General features: G+C 33.1%; 1 protein-coding gene across 1 annotated transcript in view; it reads right to left on the minus strand.

Moving 5' to 3' along the window:
* LRRTM4 (leucine rich repeat transmembrane neuronal 4) overlaps positions 1 to 16,734 on the minus strand; it is an 821,480-nt gene extending 804,746 nt beyond the window's left edge. The window contains exons 1-2 of the mRNA XM_057742053.1: positions 16,560 to 16,734; positions 13,199 to 14,745 (exon numbers count right to left, since the gene is read on the minus strand). Coding sequence (XP_057598036.1) covers positions 13,199 to 14,745; positions 16,560 to 16,563 — 1,551 coding nt within the window. The 5' untranslated portion in view covers positions 16,564 to 16,734. The remainder of the gene's footprint in view (positions 1 to 13,198; positions 14,746 to 16,559) is intronic.
* Between the last annotated feature and the right edge of the window lie 3,977 nt (positions 16,735 to 20,711).

The raw sequence follows: 20,711 nt of genomic DNA on the forward strand, positions 1-20,711 counted from the left end.
AAAGCAAAGAATTTTAAATAAGGGCCTAGAATTGAGTTATAATGAAGTCAGCAGCAAATTTAGCAAAAGCTGATTTAATGGCTTGATAGACTATGATGACAGATTGTAGTGGGTTGAAGAATTGATGAGGGAATATAGACTGGGTGGAATCTTATGGCAAGATTTTCTATGAAGGGGAGGACTAAGACAGGGCAATCATAGAAGGTATTAGGTCAGGAGAAAATTCTACGCTGTTTATTTTTGAGTGGTAAGACCCAGGCAGGTTTAAAATGATCTAGATTAGGAGTCAGCAAACTATAAAGACTTGAGCCAAATCCAGCTGCTGCCTGTTTTTGCAAATACCATTTCATTGGGACACAGATGTGCTCTTCTTTTACATGTTTTCTATGGTTGCTTTCATGCTACAATGGCAGGGTTACGTAGTTGTGATAGAGTCTGTATACCCCACAGAGTCTAAAATATTTACTATCTGGTCCTTTGCAGAAGTATTTTGATGACCCCTTACAAATCAAAGAAATAATTTAGCGATACAAGGCACTGAAATGTAAGATAAGAATGATAAGGTAAAATAACTTAGAAGGTCAGAGAGTGTTGGTGGAGGAATTCATTCAGACATAGGTGATATTATGCCAGGGGAAGTAGAACACTGATATAATTTCCTGCAGTTTGAAGGTAATTCTCCTCAAGTTCTTTTTAAAAAACGATAAATCCGAAAAACTTCAGCAATTATGAACAAGAATAAATTAACAAAACTAAAATATGAAAAAAGTACTACTAGAGAAGTTTTACATCATTAAGAAATTTAAAATCTTAAGAAAAAAGTGCATCTAATACTTTAATAATTTTCCTTCTGGATTATTAGAATATGGATTGAAGAAGCTCACCTGCTCATTTACAGTTTCTAGTGTAGTGGTCCACAGAGGCTGAATGAACAAATACATGACTAGAGAAGATGTTTAAGAAAATGTGATTATTATGTGAATCATTATATATGCTACATTTTCAATTAAATAGATATTTTTCTGGGAAACCTAATCCAACATTCTGATTCAAGGATGCAAAAAGGCAAAAAGAAAAAAACATGGATAAAATTTATAACATTTTCTCAGAATTGTATCCAAAAAGGGCACCACAAAGCAGTTTTTGGCAAATATTTTATAAATTTCAAGGAAAAGATCACATCCATATTGTTTTAATCATTTCAGAGCTAGAAAAAGATAATAAAAGTAACTCAACTGATAAAAAGAGCAATAATTTTGAGTGCCCTCCTTAAGAGAGATTTAATAATTGCAAACAAAATAAAAGTAAACACAAGGAGACCTGATCTAGGAAAAATATGAAAGAAATAACCATAATGTATTTCAGAAAAACAAATAACTTTTAACATGAGGAAATAAAAATATATAATTCATAAAATCGATAACTAAAAAGGGGGGAAAAATACAGGACTCACAAAAAGAGAAAAACGAAGTGCCAAAATGTCATTAAGTAATACTTAACGTCCATCCTGATAAGTGTGTACTTTATAACTGAGACTACAGGTATGAAAAATGTGATAAATTCTTACCTAATGCAAAGTATTTTATCCACTATTGTAAACACAGCACTGAGCCCTGTGTTAACAGATACAAATGTAGATATAAAATACATTTTTGTTGAATAAATAAGGGAATGAATAAATAGAATGATAAAATGTACAAAAACACAGGAGAGTCTGTGTTAAAATTAGAAATGAAAAAACTTTGCTACAGATCACAGTAATCATGTAGCATTATTTTAGAAGATTTAGACAATACAATATGGAAAAATAAGTAAATAAGTCATGTAACTGTTAGAAAGCTAACATTTTTTCTTTACACAATTATTTTTGAACTTGAAATTTCAAAAAAAAATGACAATCTGCTGAAATTAAGGATTTGGTCAAAATACTGATAATAATTATATATGCATTTATATACATATGTTTTTATATACAAATTAGAATCATAATAAAAAGCAAATCAGCTTATGCTTATTGAAGGCATAAGGAATAGATAATATAAATGGAGCTCTATGCCATTTTTATGCCCATAACATTTACAACACTTCTTTCTGATAACTGTAGATATTTCAGTTATTTCCAAACAAATTAACTGATCCACACAATCTCAGTCAAAATACCATGTGTGTGTGTGTTGTGTGTGTGTTCCAGAAAAAAAAGACAGACAGAGAGAAAAAGATGCAAAATTTTATTTCAAATAAAAATAGTGATGAATAAGCAAGACAATCAAAAAATATATGTGGAACTTAGTAGGATTAAAAACATTTATAGAAATTAAAAAAACATAAAAACTATACTAATGTAAAAATATAACTCTAATATAAGTATAGAGAATGAACCCATGGGAAGAACCAAGGAAACAGAAAACTGATGTGGACACATGAAAATTCTACAGTAAAATGCTAATCTTAATTCCTTTGTGAGAAAAACAAATTAGGTATGTGTTTCACATGATATGCTAGAGGATATTTCAGGTAGGTTAAAGAAATAAACATGAAAATAATATTGAAGGAGTGTTCAAAACATAGTAAATGTTTGCTTGCAGAATGGAAAAGGCCTTTCTAAAACTAAAAGCAATGTAGAAAAATAACAAAAAATAGTATTATTCTCGATGCTACAAACTATTTATACACCATATTTTAAAATACAAAATCCAATAACACCAAATACATAGAAAAAAATTCTATAGCCTAAAGACAAAGACAAAAATATCAAATACTAAAAAAATTATCAAGTTGTTTAAAAAAAGATAAATAATGTTGGTGTATAGGTGGGAAAATAACTCTTGTACAATTCATGTGGTAATACAAATAGGTATATACTTTTGAGAGAGTAATTTGGCAACATGAGTTAAGTTTAACATTTTCATTCTTTTGGCTATATATTTTATCTTCCAGGAATCTATCTAGATGATGAACTCATTGAAGAAATATTTATAACAGTGAAACAAAGCATTATAAAGGTTCAACAAAAAGGGAGGTGTAAGTAAAATATGACACATTAGGGATGTAATTTCAAAAATAGTATTTTTAAACATGACTATTCATCACAAAATGTTAACTTTAAAGTAGTAGTATAAAAATCTGTTACAGTTTTCAATGCTAAATCGATATTATAAATACATACACATATCTGTGCATATAACTGATGTAAGTAGCAGAAATTTTAAAGTATTATCTCTGCATGGTAGGATTTTTTGATAATTTTTCTGCTTATTTTTATAAATATTCTCATATTCTCAACATTTTCTAAAGAAAGCATTCATTTAAAATTACAAAATAATAAAAATAAATAAAAATATATCTAGTTAATCCACAAAATTATACTTGTTCATATTTGAGAGTAAGATTACCTCTTTAGTTTTCTACTGTCGATAGAACAGGAATAGTTTGACAACTTTAATAAAATAGTATATTTGCTTATGCAATTGATCACCATGTTCCAATAAATTTTCATTAAGAAACACAATGAGAAAGAGAATGGATGCTATCTTCTTTCTAGGCCAGTGATCCTTGCCAACCTTCATGTTTTGGAGGAAAACTGTATACACATTCTCAAGGAAAGTGATATGCCAGTATTAAAGGGGAAATAGTTGGAATATTGATTTAAAATAATTTCATCCTCTAATCATTTGAGAAAAGATAGACCATGAGTGGAGAGTGAGCTCAAAGAATTATGAATTGCAAAAAGTTAGAATTTCATATTCCCATTTTATAATCTCTTTTCTTATAAGTTTCTAAGCAATTATCAAAAACTAAAGAAAAACTGGTTAGAATACTGTGGACCATATTCCAAGATGATAAAATTATTGAGGCCTGGCAACTGGAGAGAGGAAAGAGGTAGAGAAAAGTAAGTTCAGCATTAATGTTTCTGTTGTCACTCTTCACTGCAGGACAGAAATTACAGTGGGAACAGCTACCACTGAACTGGGGTCCCTAAATGCAACATGAAAAGTGAGATCCTTGGGTGTCACAGGCCTAGTGCCAAAGACAGGATGGGCATGGTTACCATATGGGACAGTAGAGTCAAAGCAGTAATCAATACAGTCTGATTCAACAGAGACCTATAATGTTGTCTGTTTATCTATGGTGTTCTTAGGAAAGAAGTACATGAGCAGTCTACTAAATTCTCACTTGATCTGTATAAGTGGAAAAGTGCTAAGTCAAGTGAACAGAAGTCTAACCTGAATTGCTATACATGTACATACAGCTATTTACCAAGGTGACTGTGCACTGTGGAAAGTGAAGTAATCAGACTTTTGGGGATTATTGGGGACATCGACTCAGAAGGGACACTAATTCCAGAGATCCAAAACATCACTGTGGTCCCCCAGTCAGAATAGGGGCTCATGAAATTAATTGAGTATGGGTTCAGATCCATTTCACAGTGGGTCCAGTGGGTTTGTGACCCCATTATGTGGTTATTTTTCTCATTCGAGAGTACATAATTGGAATAGACATTCATCAATGGGCAGAATCTCCGATTTGGAATAATTCTGCCTTTCTGTTCACAAAGAAAATAACTTACTGTCCTCTCTAGCAATGCTAGCATTTTTCTTTTGTCTGCAGGCTGCTTGTTTTTTGTTAAGGACCTGTACCAGTAGTGCCTTCTATTTTATAGCACACGATAATATTCCATGTGAAAACTTAAATGCATTTCATTTTTAAATATATCATAAATAGGAATTACATAATCATATATTTATGCAAAAATAAGAGGTCATATTATATTCAACCAAAATAAAGATTTATATTCACATCAAAGCATTAAACATGTGTGTGTATGTATACACATATATACACACTTGATAAATATTGGGTTCCTAAAATCACATATTAACTTATTCAAAAGGAATACATATTATTCCTTTTGTTTGTTTCCTTACCTTCCTAGGGTAAGGAATACCCTACATATTATTTGAAAATTCCCACTTGTCATGTACAAACACTTTGGGGAAATTACAACTGCCTCACTTTGTTAAGAAAATGAGCTGAAGGGCAATACTTGATTAGATTGAAAATTTATAAGTTGTTTCTATAACCTGTTTCTTCTTTAGTGTTAACACTGCTAAAAGAATTGTAAATGCTGTTTTCTTTGAAACATGAACAAATATTCAGCCAAGGGAGTATTTTACAAATCCTGGGGTATTATTTAAATATTAGTGTGTCTGGTACCCAAACTAAATTACAGCTCAGACAAGGAACTGAAAGTTCAGGTTTATTATACACTTTACTAAAAATGTAACCACAACACTTGTTTCTACATCAGAGAGTATTATAACCATCATTATAACTAATAATAACAATGAAAATAATACAGCCACATTGTATTTTGCATTTTTCAGTAGACAGTAGGGCTTATGGCTAATAATCATTTATATTTACACTGCAGCTTTTTTATGGAGAAGTTCAGAGTGGTTTTCAAATAGTAGCTCATTAATCATTTCAACAAGTTAGTTGGAAAGTTATTATCCCAGTTCAATAGATAGAAAAATCATATCACAGAAAGGTCAGATATATATTTACTTGTCCCATATTACAGAAGTAAAGCAAATCTCTGAGACCTCTTTTTCACCCCTTGATCTAACCACTGGACCAATGCAATTTTGATCCATGTTATGGTTTGACCATCAACCTAAAGTACTTTAAGGCTGACCTCTCTGCTATTACTTTTCCAGACCTATAAACACAGAAGAAAATGTCAATTTTTCATCTATGGAGACCATACCAAAAAAGACTCAGACATAATTTATATTTCTATTATTTTCTTTTTTTAGTCTTATTAGGAATACTTAACAATAGTTGGTCTCAACTTAAAATAATAAATATCAAATACCTAATAGTGAAATGCATCACGATCACGTTTATGCTGAAACAAGCAATATTTTCAGGGCCTCATTTGCACATAAATGCATTTAATAGGAGTCAGTTAAAGGAAACAAGAAATCAACTTTTAATAATTCCTAGCACAGCAAATAATTAGATCTCCAGCAGAAAATGAAAAAGAACACCGTTTCAGTAAATGTGATTTGAGGGGGGAAGGAGGAATTGAAAAAGCAAGTGTAGAATTTATACCCAAAGACTGTTTCTTGTTTGTTTTAAGAAAATCAGTATAATTTCAATGATTTATCTGATGATATTTCATTTTAAAAGAAGGCAGCAAAACAGCAATCATTATCTTTTAAAGTGAAAACACACAGTGAATGTGAATTAAGTAGCACTGACTTTCCAAAATAAAACAATTCCAGGCATTTTCCCCTCTTTGTCTGCATCATTTGGCATTCCAAAATTAGTATCTACATGGTTTTGCTCTAACCTTAAAAATGACCTCAAAATGGAATCAATTCATAACACTATATATTTCTCTTTTGGAACACATTTGTTTACTGAAATCCTTAAAAAAAAAAAAGTTTTCTTAAACAAATCCATCTATACTCATTTTAGCTTGTCTGTTTCAAATATTCAAATATGTTGTAAAAAACAAATACAATTTTTAGTTTTTATAATTCAATGAGGTTTGAAGATCCTAACAACTGAAATGGTAGGCAAAAATGATAATTATAAATTTGTTTAGGAAGTTTTGTTTTGATATTATAGTTACTCTTTCTTTACTTTAAAATTCTCTTTTAAAATCAAAGTGACAAACATGTTTAGTGTATCTTAGTTTTTTCTACTAGAAGACTTTACATTTAAAAAAGAAAAGAAAAATCAAAGAGAAGACTCTTCTTGCTAGGTTTAGTTATTACATCTTTACCCCTAACTCTAAAGTCTGAGTATTCAGTGAATATGTAAAAGACTGAAGTAAAGGAGAGAGATTGTGTATGGATGTCCAAAAATTCAGAAAACCATCATGGTACATTGAGGCAATGAGAGAAGAAACATAAAATTATTTTGATGCCATTAACTTTTTTAATGTCTCCTCCAAATATTTATTTCTGAGACAATTCATGTGTATGGGACAAGTTAGTAAAGAATAGGGTTTATTCAAAAAGTATAATATATATTAATCCACTATCTGTTTGCAACATACATTTCAGTATTTTGGAAATATTTCTGTGGGATATATGGCAGCTTAATTGTAAATGGTTGTTTAGATGCAATTATATTTCAAAGTTACTTTTTTATTTATATTTATATAATATTAAAAGATATCTCATTTCCATGTACAAACAATAATGCTAAATATCATAATCTTATTTAGTTATGTGCATGTTTATTGTTTATCTGATATCCAGGCATTAGTTTTGTTCAATTTTTTTCCTTTTAGTAAAGCTTGTTGATAATTTTTGGACATGATTTTTTCTTAAATATTTTATATTCTCACCCTTACATTAACCTTTTATTAATGTGTATTCACTTTGCTGTCATTTCATTCCCAAACCTTACAAGCATTATAATATGTAAGATTTGACTTAAAGTCAAACATCTTACTTTTCCTTAATTTCTCTTGATGGTGTAAGCATTATTTGTAAACTAGTTAGCAGGAGTATAAATCATATTCTCTGCACATATTGAGCAGTTTCATGCATATTAAAGCAGTTTATTGAAAAAGCCAATGATTCTGACATCATAGGAAATATTGTGCTTTTTCTAAACCTTCCTTAACTAACAGTTAAAATTTTAATGCCTTATGCAGTTCATGAGAAAAATACCCTCATGATTTCTCTTTCATTTTAAGAATATTGAGATTTTATTAAACTGACCCAATGAATGATAGTTCTTTTGATTATAAAAAGCAGTGTTAATTTTTAAAACATATTTGATATCTCTTTTATGATTTTCACTGATCAAAAGACAGAGTAATTTTTCAAAACTTTCAGTGTCTGGTGATATACAGGTTGCTACTGTTTCACTTTGATTTAGAGATTCATGAAACTCTAAAGACATGACAATTCTGATGAGTCACCAAGTACCCAAGGCTAATATTCCCAAGGAACTTCCAAAGCATAAAGCTATCTATAAATGTAATTCTTCAGAACTAGGATGACTAGATTTTACTGAATGTAGAAAAGTCACTAGAAGAAAAATTCTGGAAGCATCTAAAGATTCCTGGGGTGTGTCAAAAACTATGCATTCCTAAGACCAGAGTCAGATTCTCAACTTGGTATCTATGAGAGCAACCAATTATTAAAACCTTGTTCATGAGATGCTAATATGAGCTAATTCTAGAAAAAGGAATTGAATCCTTCTTGTCAGTTTAAAATCTTTCCTAAATTAGCCATGTGGGCCTTCTTAGCAGCTGTCACTCTTCACCAGTACTATTTGCAGACTCTAATAAAAACTGTATTTATGAATGAAATTTAGTTGGATCAAATTTAGACAGTAGATTTTTTAAAGTCATATTTTGAATGCTTTCAAAATAGCTAGTTACTTGAAAGAATTTAAAAGATATATAAATTTGTGTGTCTGCTCACGTGTGTGTGTGCACTAACTTATTTTGCCTCAAGCATAAAGAAATTGTACAGCTGCTCACTGAGCATGCTACTTTTTACTAACTCTAGAAGTTCTCTTTTTTCTCATGGACAATGAATATAAACAGCTCAGTTTTCCCTCCACATCCCATCTTGCTCCTGTAGTCCTAGGAATACCACAAAGATTTTACAGAGCTGACTATTCTGAGGAATGATGTGAGTTGGGATATATTGCACTAGTTTGATCACACTCATTCAGTGATGGTTCACAAAGAAATGAAATGATGAGCCCAAAGTCACAGCAAACATGGTAATATGTAATTTAAACTCTGCTTCTTCAAAAAAGAACATTAGACTATCTGGACATAAGATATATATAATTTTAGAGATGATTAAACTTTATCTTAAGAAGTATTTTCCTAACTAACAAATTCCAGTAATCACAACCCAAGTTTTTGTTACTAGTATTTCAAATGTTCAAAATGAACAAAATAAACTTAAATTTTCCCTCTCCCTATTTCTGTATGTGACCACATACACTTACCTACATAATACACACATACGCATACACACACACACACAAGCATAAATAGACTTTCTTTAAATATATAAAGTATAGTTTCAATTGTAACACTTTAATATAACACAGTAGGAGTCAGCCACCAAAATTAATTTTGTTTTCTATAGCTTTATATTAGCAAAGTGTATTAAACTCAGTGATACTGGGCCTGCTTCACTTAGAATCTTCTTTGAATATATTATGATTTTTAGTTCTTGTAAATTCATTCAGTATACTTCAAAATGTCAATGTCTACAGTGTAAAAAGAAGTTAATATTCCCTTTTAAGTCAGTAGTTTGGACCTGACCTAGTACATTCACTAAATATAAATATAAATTGTTAGAAATGGTCTATACCATCCACTGCACAGCAGTGAAAGAAATAATATAAGCCCCAAGTGACAACCAATACATTTCTAATTCACTTGATTTTGAAGAGTGTAACCAAAATATTAAATATTTGTAAAATATATACCTAATGTCTCTTATACTCCCATTTCCCTAATGGCAGCACTGTTAGCATTATGAGATCATTAAACTTTATATTTCAATTACTTCTCTTTTAAAACACTCTGAATGCAGGATTTCTTTCAGATTTCTTTCATTCATGTTAAGGTTTTACCAATTTCAATTTTTTTTAATTCAAAAGACAAAACTCTCTTGGCTTATATTCACAATGACTAATTTTATAAAAGTCCTTGCTATTTTCAGCTGATAAAACATATCCTAGAAGAACCAGGTATTCAAAATTTTGTTTCGTACAATCTTTAAGTATAGTTTTGGTATGCAAAATGAAGTAACTTTATAATTCCTGTAATTTCTGTATGAGATAAAGCTATCCAAAGTTTCACAAGCTATTTTCAAAAGTAAGTATTTGCAACTTTGACTGTCAGTGACACTAAGTTTTAGACAAAGCTGTATCCTTTTGGTTTTAAGTTTTCTTCTTTGAGCTTATATTGAGAACAAATTAAATGATTCAGTTCAACCAAGCACACTGATCCACTCAAAGTATGACGGAGACGTATCTGCCTGTTGGAGTTGTGTCGTGTATCATAGTAATTATTCATTGCTATATACTCTATTCCTCTTTCATAGACATAATAAAGTTTTCCTGCCTAAATTATTATAATATTCTCCTTCAGATTATTATCATACAATGTGCACCTGGACCTTTAAAATTTAAAATTTATTAAGATCAGAGCCTGTATTATTTATTTTATAAATTGCATGCTATATAGGTCCAGTGGCTCACAGATATTATTCTAAGGAGGAATGTTGAGATTTTTATTTTCTTCTTAAAGGAAATAGACAAAAATGAATATTTTAACTATATTTGGATCATGGTAATTGAAGGTAACATCAACTATATAGGTGAAATTTTCAATTTAATGCAATTTTTATTCAAGGCACTATCTTAGAAAATTTTCATTTGGTGCTAAGTTTTCTGGTAAAATATGGCTTTATTGGGTAGAGTATGATGTTTTGAATCAAAAAATACCTACCTCAAAAAAATGTGTTATGAATATATTAATGGTTCTCTGTTTTTTCTAAGCTATTGATAGGTGAGGTTTGTCAAAACAACACCAGACCTAAACTCAGCATAGCTCTACTGTCCTAAAAAGTCATAAACTTGGGCAAATCACATCTCTCTCTTGGCTTCATTTTATAGAAAAGTTTTCTTAACAAGAGAAATTTTACTCTAGAGTGACAAAGAAGTAAGGGAAAATTATTGTTTTCATAACAATTTTTAAGAATCTAATTTTCCTCATTTCTTATTTCCATCTGTAACTGTGATACACTGAATACTGACCACACTGACAAGGAGGAGGGGCAGCTGCACTGTTTGTTTCTGTGTTTTTGTGTTTCAAAACAAGTTAATATTCATTTAAATGTAGCTTTATTGGACCGTGAGCACTCAAAAGTAGAGTTAATGATCTCAGATGTATAGCCTACCATTTTCTACTTTGCAGGGCATAGAAAGTTTGATCTACTTCAGTAGGGCTACCATTTCAACTCAACATCTTCATTATAACATTTAATTAAACTTTTCATTACTTAACGTAACACCACATCCATCCCCAATAATGTCACTGCAACTTCTTGACTATAAACACCACTCTACAGAATACATATGATATCAACATGTGTTTTTAAACACATTTTTACAGAATGAAATATGTTTTTATTTTGTTTCTATCATGGTAATGTCTATGGTCTTTAAAGAATAATCATGAGAATTTAAGATCTCTGGAAAAGTTTTAGAACCACTTTTCTGAAGTGCATGCTCTTGAAGAATCTTTCTTGGTGATTCTTGTAAATTAAAATCACCATTCGAATGCAAACATTGAGAAAAATGAATGGAACTGGATTTTGCTTTTTTTTACCTATTGCTAGTCTTTAAGAGGATCTCAAAATAGAAGACAAATCTAGAATAAAATAGGACAAGCTTGTTTTACTAATATTCATGAATATTATATAAATGTCAGCCTGCAATAAAAACATCAAACCTGTTAGATTTTTATATAAAATTTTTATTCTCTTGAATTTTTAAGGGCAATTGCTTATACAGGTTTCTTTTAGGGATTTATTATCTGGGATTACTTTTCTTATTTTCAATCATACACAAAGAGGAGAAGGTGAACTCTGAAGAATAGCTCAATATTTCACATTAACACTGAGTTGGAGATTGTTTCAAACTCAGTGCTTTGTCTGAAAACATTTTCATTAGCATTTGCATTTAGGATTATGGAAAGATTTGGGTATATATTATGACAGAGCAAATTATATTTTTCAACTCATAACTAGTATTAAAAAGGACAAAGTCTTTAAATGCTCATTGGAACTTTTTTTTTTGAAAAATTAATCATGTAAAATTAGATACTAAGATGACACAGAGGCAGAACTTTACCTCTTTTTACTAATTTATTCTAGTAATAAGGCCTTGGAAGTCACAGTCTTTGCACTTTTCAATCAACTTTAACAAGTAAAGAAAAAATTTGCACCCAGTATTGCTTATTAACAAGTTGGAAATCTGTGACTATTTTTCAACTCATAAACATGTTCCTATATGTGATCTTTAAAATTAAGTAATCAGACTGACTCCAACTTATTCTCAGGAAAATGAAAATAGTATAACATGAAATGACTTCTTTTGAGGTGATTGTTACAGAAAGGGAAAATACTCAGAACCCAAATCTCTCTCTTTTTATTTATAAATATTTGCATCACTTAGTTTTGGATTAGTTTAACAAGAATACACATTATGCCTTTGGGGATGACAGCAACACTGACAAACAGTCCCTGTTATGCTTGTCATTATGTTATTGCTAAATCATCCACAACATCATGACCTGATTTTAGTTAGCAGGGACAAAGCCAAAACCATGGAATTTGTTTCATTCTGATTATATACATATAGCCAGCACTTAAGAAAACCTTTGAAAAGTGATCTATGTCCAGTAATAAAAACCAGGGAAAAAAAAGGCAGAAAGGAAGAAAGGAAAGAAGAAAGGAGGGAAGGAAAACAGGAAGGCAGGAAGGAAGGAAAGGAGGAAAAAAACACATCTTTAAATGCCTTAATACAATTACACAATAGGCCTGACATTCTCTATGCTGGTATAATAACTAAATGGCAAGTAACACAGAAACAGTTATCCCTGTGAGATCCCTGTTGCATGCTTTAATTAAAACTAAAAAATTTACAACAAAATCAACCCTTGGGTAAATTGCTCTTTGGTTTAAATCTTCATTACCTCCTGGAATTTTGGTAAAATCACTTTGTTTTTAAATTAAGCTGGCCCCTCCTTCTTTACTTGATTACAAAAGTCAAACAACAAGAACCAGACATAAATTTTAGGATGAAAAGAGTTTTGTTTGTGTGTATGTGTGTTTGTAAGTCCAACCCCTGTGTACAAACTGTTAAAAAACAGATGTTTTAACATAGTGCTTTATTTCAACTTAATCTCATCCTTGAATGAACTTCCTTCAAGTTTCAACCATTTAAGGAAAAAAAAAAAAGCAGTCAATTTCCTGGTGGTTGTAATTTAATTAAGTAACCTTTCACACTGAGCAAAACCCAAAAGCAAAAGGGTCATTAATCTTTCTAGTGATTAGAGACACCTCTAGAGCTTCAAACATTTACCTCTCCTTCCCCGCAGTAGAAATGCTTTTAGGAGGATCATGGTTCATACCTCACATTCCCTGGAGCCAGAGATGGTATATGTGCAGGGCCCAGATCCATTAACTGATATATCCATGGTCTCAGAGTTTGTAGGCTTGTAGTCCACATAATACTCCTGTAAAGGGGAATTCATTTGTCTTTCAGACTCTCTGGTCTTTTTCCGCCGCCTCTTCATAAGAGAGTGTTGCTGAAGTTGTTTCATGCTGGCTGGGTAGCGTTTCCAAGACACATAGATTACCAAAAGGATCATGGCCACCGAAAGAAAGAGAGCCACACTTCCTGCAATAATTTTGTGAAATGAAACATGCTCATACTCTTGCTCTGCACCAGGAATCTGAAACACGGGGGAAGGACTTGGCATTTCAAGGGTGGACTGGCTGGGGTCAGATTTTGAGGTTGTAGGTTTAGGGATGATCAGAGGCTTCTGGGGAGTTTGGGGAATCAGATGTGATTTTTCTGTGTTGACCACCTGAACTTCAGAGCAGATATTATATGTTTCCACTGCATCACTAACTTTTTCACCTTGGATATGCTTAGGTCCTGCACATATCATGGTGCTTTCCTTATTTCCTTTGAAATTCTTAAGCCAATAAAATAGAGGACAAATGCTCCGACTGCATTCCCACATATTCCCAGACAAAGTGATGGATATTAATGATATCCACGCATTGACGGTTTCCTGTGAGATGTTGGTAAGCTTGTTGGAATCCAAATTCAGTTTTTGCAAATTGGGCAAACATTTAAATGTGCCCGGCTCAATTCCTTGGATGTCATTCCCTGATAAATCCAAGTTGTGTAAGGAACTCCAAGTCCATGTCAAGCCTTGGCTGATGGAGCGAATCCTGTTCCACTGTAAGTAAATTGAGCGGAGGTTGAAGAGGCGTGGAAAATGAGCAAAGTTGATCTTGGAAAACTGGTTGTGCTCCAAGTGGAGCTCTTTTAACTTCAACAGGCCAGCAAAAGCATTTCGGGACAAGCTTCGAAGACGATTATAACCCAAATCCAGAAAGTCAAGATTTCGACAGTCTTGAAAAACTCTGATTGGCACTGTCTTTAATGAGTTAGATCTCAAGTGCAAAATGATGAGTTTCCGAAGGCCTTTAAATTGTTCAGATTGCAATGTCTGAAGCTTATTGTAGGAGAGGTCCAGACTGCGGAGATTGGGAACTGGGTGAAATGTTTTATTGTGCAGATAGGTAATTTTGTTGGAGCTTAGAATTAATTCTTTCAGTCTACGGATCCCTTGAAATGCATCTTCATCCACTGAGCTAATGTAATTATGGTCAAGATAAAGCCATATAAGCTGGTTAAGGCTGGCAAACTGATTGGATTTGAGTTTCTGAATGCTGTTGAACCTTAATGATAAGCCTTGTGACCCTCCAGAAATGTTCTCAGGGATATCTGCGAAAGCATGGGACTCACAGTACACAATTTTGCCATCACATCTGCAGTTTTTTGGGCAAGCTCTCTGAGCCCCCGTGAGCATGACAAGCAGCAGTGTAGGAAGTAGCACTAGCACCACACACATGCCTCTCAGCTGCGTAATTAAATGGAAACCTACAATATTAAAAAGAAGACAAATGCACTTTGTAAAGCTATCCATGTAAATCACCACCAGCTTACCAATATCAGGGGCATTTCATCTAGTGTAGTAATGGGACAGCTGATTTAAGAACAATGTATTTGGCACTGAAAGCCTTATTTTCCTCAGTGTTGCATGTTTCCTATTTAGGTTTCATGCTTTCTTCCTTGATTTCCAAATTGCCACAGTGTCACAGAACTAAGAACAGCTTCCTTAGTTTCAGGAGTTCATATGTACGTCAACACTAAAAAACACTGAGCCTATCTTATCACATAATGGTGATGTTTAATAACATCAATGTTTGACTAGTCACTTGAACACCAGTACCAAAAGGAAGAGTACTAAGCCTTCTTGGAATGGGGAAAATGTGACTTAGTAAACCCTGTGCTTGTACATCTTTCTTGGTGGAGCAAAGAGGCTGTGATTTGGCAAAGGAGCTTAAGAAAACTGTCAAGGTAACCCAAGTCTGCCCTGCTTGAGATTGCGTCCTTATTGCATAATGAGATAACCAGATAGGAGCTCTGAAAAAATGGCACTGGGACCAACATAAACAGCCAATGAAGCCTGGTATGAAGACTAGTAACAGCATGCACCAGGTACTCTCAATGTGTTAATAAGCATATATGCTTTCAACATTCAAGAAGAGATTCCTACCGAGGCTCTGCTGCCCCATGATCACTGGCTCAGAGTCCTAACTACTGATAACACAAAACACTACTAAGTTATGATTATCAAATTCTTATTAAATATTTGCATACAATACAAAATAATCTTGTGTAGTATTAATTTTCTCTGATATATTTCATATAGTTGCTTTTGCAAATTCGGGGGATAAGCAAGGAGAGAAACAGCAGACTACTATCCCCCACTCCCATCCCAACCTGCTCAAATTTCTCACTGACTTCTCTATCTCCCCTACCTCCATTAACTTCAGAAAACCTGCAAAGTTGCAAGCTATTGGCACTTATGCTGCATTTCCAAGTCATAGCATGTTAAGGGACTTCTTTCCTCTGTCAACAGTAGATTTATTATTTCTTAGCGGTGAGGGAAAAAAAAGGTACCTTGTGCTGCAGTTTCTTTATTAATCTTAAATACTTTTGTTTTTAACCAAAAGGCAATCAGCCAAATCCCTAATTTAAAAAGAAAAGAAAAACTCTCCTTTTACTCAACCAGTTAAGATTTTTTTTAATTTGAAACTCGATCTTGCTCTCTGTCCTCTTGCCAGCTACAGACTCATTGAAATACATTCCAGCTCTCTCACACAGGAGTGGGGGGAGAGCCAGTCACACTTGAAAAAATAAGACTGGCAAATGACTGCTGGAAATTTGGAAGCTGTGCTCAGGATATATACATCTTCAAAGATAAAACAAGCCCTTGTGCGACCTCTGATAAAGTGATGACCCCACCCCTACACACATGCAGCAAAGTGTTAACAGTCTTCCTGACAGCAACCAGAAGTACAAGCATGGTTAATATTATCAAGAAATAGAAGCAAACGTAACATTTATCTCACGCTCAATTCCCAAGCTAGGATACGCATACTGAAGAGATAGTCTTAAAGATATTTCTCCAGAGTCTAAGTCCGTGTTATGCATTTACAGTTAAAAATAAAAAAGACACAAAGGAAAATGATCTAAAAATATAATAGCAACTATAGAGTCAACTGGCAAACTCCGAGGCTGCCGCTTTTTGCCTGTTTTCCCGTCTTTTATCAGCTAATGCCACGACTGAGAATAGGAAGCCAAGAGGATCAGCTTTGCTAAGAAGGAAACAACAAAAGTTCACTTACCCATCCTTTGTCATCCAAAACGGTTCCCCTCTCTCTCAGTTTTCTTCTTATTTGGTGTCTCGTGCTGAAACCACCACCACCTTCATGACACAGTGCCGCTGTCATTCACACCATTCTGACCCCGCATGTGAGCAAGTAGCCCCATACAAACTTCCCCGGAGAGGACAGACAAAAATATATATATATATATATATATATATATATATATATGTATACATATATACATATACGAAAAATCAGCATGGGGTGGGATGGGGGGCAGGGAGAAAGAAGCGGTTGGGGGGTGGGGGAGGGCCTCTAGGCTCTGAGCATCACTGTGTAATTCACCAGAGACCCATCAGCAGTAATTGGCAATCTGTGCAAAAGAGCTACAGCCCATCTCGAAGGTAACCAACTTCTCTGTAAAAAGAGAGGAAAAAAAAATCTTCAGAATACCTGGCATTCCTTATTGTGCTGCCTTTTGCCATTTCCAGATAAAGCAATTCATCCTCTGCATTTTCAGTTCTTCAAGCAAGTAGGCCTCCTGTGCTGTATGAGACCCCAGGTTAAAAGCTATGCAGGCTAGGTTTATCCATTTAGCTGGTCAGGTTTAAAGTGTTTTGTAGCTGTGCTGAGAGGCAGCCCTTGTCTAATTCAGAAGGCTTTCCAGAGACTGATGATGCTCAGAGCTTGTTGGTGCTAATGCTTGAGTTTGTGATACACTGAGTGCCCTCCGCTGGAGAAAACAGATTGCACATTAAAGACGGGAACAAGTGAGCCTGTCAGTGGTGTGCAGCCTTCCCTCTCTCAGAAAGGGAAATTAAAGGCACAGGATCACTTTTTTTTCTCCAATAATATATATTATGAAAGGTTTATACCAAAGAATTCCATTCAGTGATATCAAATATTAAGTAAAATACTGCATCTACAAATATTATGCAATTCGTAGTTTAAAGTTGCCTTGACCTGATTTCTTTTTCTACATATATCACAGGGGATATGTGTTTTCTTTTTTTTAACAATAGAAGTAATTTCAGTTTTATTTTTCTTGATGTTGGTTTGTTTTATTTATAGATTTTCAAGCAAACCACAAAGGGAAGCAGTCTTTTTTTTTTAGTTTAATTATGTTTCTTTTCATTCAGTAACTTCACTCAGCCTGTGCAATGTCCATATTTCCATTACTCTCTTGATGGGTCATATGGACATAACCCTAAGCAGGAATAAGCAGCCCAGGCTGAACCTCATTAGCCACATATGCAGAATTCTAATGCCTAAGGCCAGGAATTCATAGAGACTTTTCCCTTGAGAATCAGGCATACTCAAGGAAAATACCACTTTTAAAGATAGTTGCATTAAAAAAAATTAGGTCTAACTTTTAAACTCCCAACTTTTGATAATAAAACACATTCTGCAATTTTGCACATTTATTGAAGAGCCTAGATCATTACTTTCAAAAAGTGTATATTTTTAGCCTTAAAGCAGTCCTCTTTAAATTCTATATTACCAAATGTGCAAGTAACTAAGAGAGACTAAATGTTAGACAAAAGAAGAATTCCAGCTTGTCTTCCTTATTGCAATCACTTTCTTTAAAACTCATCTATATTTGTAATACAAGGTTATTCCTATGCAAGTCAGTTATAATGGGCAATTCCAGAAAAACAAAAGCATGTGAGTTCTACATCATTGTTGTATTTCACTAAATTTTGCAGAATATTCTCAGAAGGGATAAAATTATATAATACCTGAAACGGGTATTTTTTTTGAAAAAAATACATGCTTTCCTTAATTTGTACTAAACTTTGAAAAAAGTAGTATAACTCATCACCTCTATTTTGTGTCTCTTTTTGTTTATTTCATAATATTCTGGCCAATAACAATTTTTGGAACAATTTGGAATAATGACCCAATACAGTATAGAGAAAGACTGCTAGATTAGATGGCTAACCTAATTTAGCAGGTGTGGGAAGTTTAAATTAATTTTAATAAGCATCTAGGATTCCTGTGGATCATTGGAAATGGATATTTTTAGAAATAGTACTTGATTTTAGATTGTCTATCAAAATATTAGTGTTAGGGAGCTTATCATATGAATAATATATATTATTTAACTCAGATTTTTGGTTAAACAATACTAGACAATTGTCTAATTGCAAAGATTTCTCAAAGAACAAGTAAATCCTTTTCTCATTAACCAATACCTAAATTTCTATTTTAGAAATGTATAACTTTGGTTTAAGGCTTAACACTTATTAAAATGCAAATGAACACCAAAATAGATTAATGAAAAGTATATACCTTTCTAAGGAAATTAACATAAATGATACACATATAATTTGTTTATACTAATGTGGTTTACTAAACCCCACCTAAATACTCAGTGATAGATTAGTTCAGAAAAGTTAATATATTCATGAACTAGAACACATGCTGCCATGGAAATTAAAATGCTTTGTATTTGCTCCATCACTTTCTTAAGTCTAGACACTCAGCAAAGCAATAGATCATGCATGAAGAGGAGGCACAGAGAACACAGGTGCTACAGGATGATGATAGGGAGTCTATTTCTTTACATATTTTTCTTTGCAAAGGCACAAAATAAAGCAGATTTTCCTGGGAAATTAATTTTGGGTGCACTTCATTTCATTGTTTATGATTTTTTTATTTAACATATTCTGTATTTTTTAAATGCAATGAATAAGTGGAACCTGAGATATGTATATATGCACTTGTATGGTAAAATTTTTCTTTGAATGAAAGATGTGAGAACAGTTTTGATAGTAGATTGGAAAAATCTCATGATGTTACCCACATTTATAATGGAATCATCGGTTAAAATGCAAGTTTTGTTTGAAGTACTAAGATCTAACATATGTGTATTCCAAAGAAGGTACTAGACCATATGCAGAATTTATAAAGAATGTGGTCAAAAATCAGTTACAATTCTCTTGAACACACTGTGAAGACATTAAAGGACAGAGAGAGCTGAGAGTAACAAAGGATACTGCATGGAAGATTTCTTTGGAAAGAGCTGTCCCTGTATTATCACATGTATATGTGCACAAGACACAAACATAAACACACACACACACACACATCCTTTCACCCAAAAGAAAGTGGGGAGCATGCCAGCTCCTCAACTCAATTGTAGCACAAGGGGTTTTTCCAGGCTACTTGAAGAGCTTGATATGTCTTTCTTGCATTGAGGCCAGTACTATAGAATCTGATTCCTTTCAGACAAGCCAAAAACATAAGAAATGGGTTTACCAGAGCAAAGAAGAGTTAAATTAGTGTTGGGATTGGCTTTCACTTTCAGAGTTTGTCTAGATAAAAATATGTACAAGTGTTTTCCACGGAAGATAGATGGGTTATGAGAAAGAGAGGAAGGGGAGAAAGACTAGTTCAAGCTGTTTTAAAACCTGGTGATACCCGCAACAGAATAAATCTGCGTAAGGGCATTATCAAAACAACAGACAAATAAACAAAAAACAAATAGAAACCAATCAAGTTTGGAAGGGCACCAGACACATGAAGAAAAAAGTGTCATTCTTGTCATGGGAAAATTTGCCCATTTTTCCTAATTGGGCTATTAGGGATCTATCAATATGTCCATGAAAAAGATAAATATTTTGGATCTCCGCTAGGCACAGAGATTAAAAACCTTTTTACAATTGTACCAGCCAACCAAAAAGATTCCTGGGAAGATCAGAAACAGCAGTAAGTAAGAGTGGAAGGAGGTAAGCAGGAATGAGAGAAGCTGACTTCACATCCTCTTTTTTCCTAGGCAGCAGAGGGCCCATCTACAACTGGTCCACCAGGGGAAAAGGGGGAGAATACTTAAGCTTTATATGAAATATGAGTTCTTAATTAATATGATGCACAATACTTTCATTTTCTAAATTGAGATATTATGACCTCAGGATATAATAGGAATTTCTGTTACCTCAAAGAGAATTCAGTAATCTCACTTTAATGATTTGAAATTGACCATGGTAGGAGTATTTACACAAAGGAAATCATCAAAAGCTAAATTTTAATTGAGTGTCTAGAGTTAAGAAAGTGATGGAGGAAAGAGGATTACAAACTAAACTTAAAAGTGCACTGTATCTATAGCTATTTAATTACAAATAGCACAAAAATTGAGCCATATCCTTCCAATATTTGAAAACTATTAGC

Source organism: Hippopotamus amphibius, chromosome 7 (assembly GCF_030028045.1).
Source record: "Hippopotamus amphibius kiboko isolate mHipAmp2 chromosome 7, mHipAmp2.hap2, whole genome shotgun sequence".
NCBI lineage: Eukaryota > Metazoa > Chordata > Mammalia > Artiodactyla > Hippopotamidae > Hippopotamus > Hippopotamus amphibius.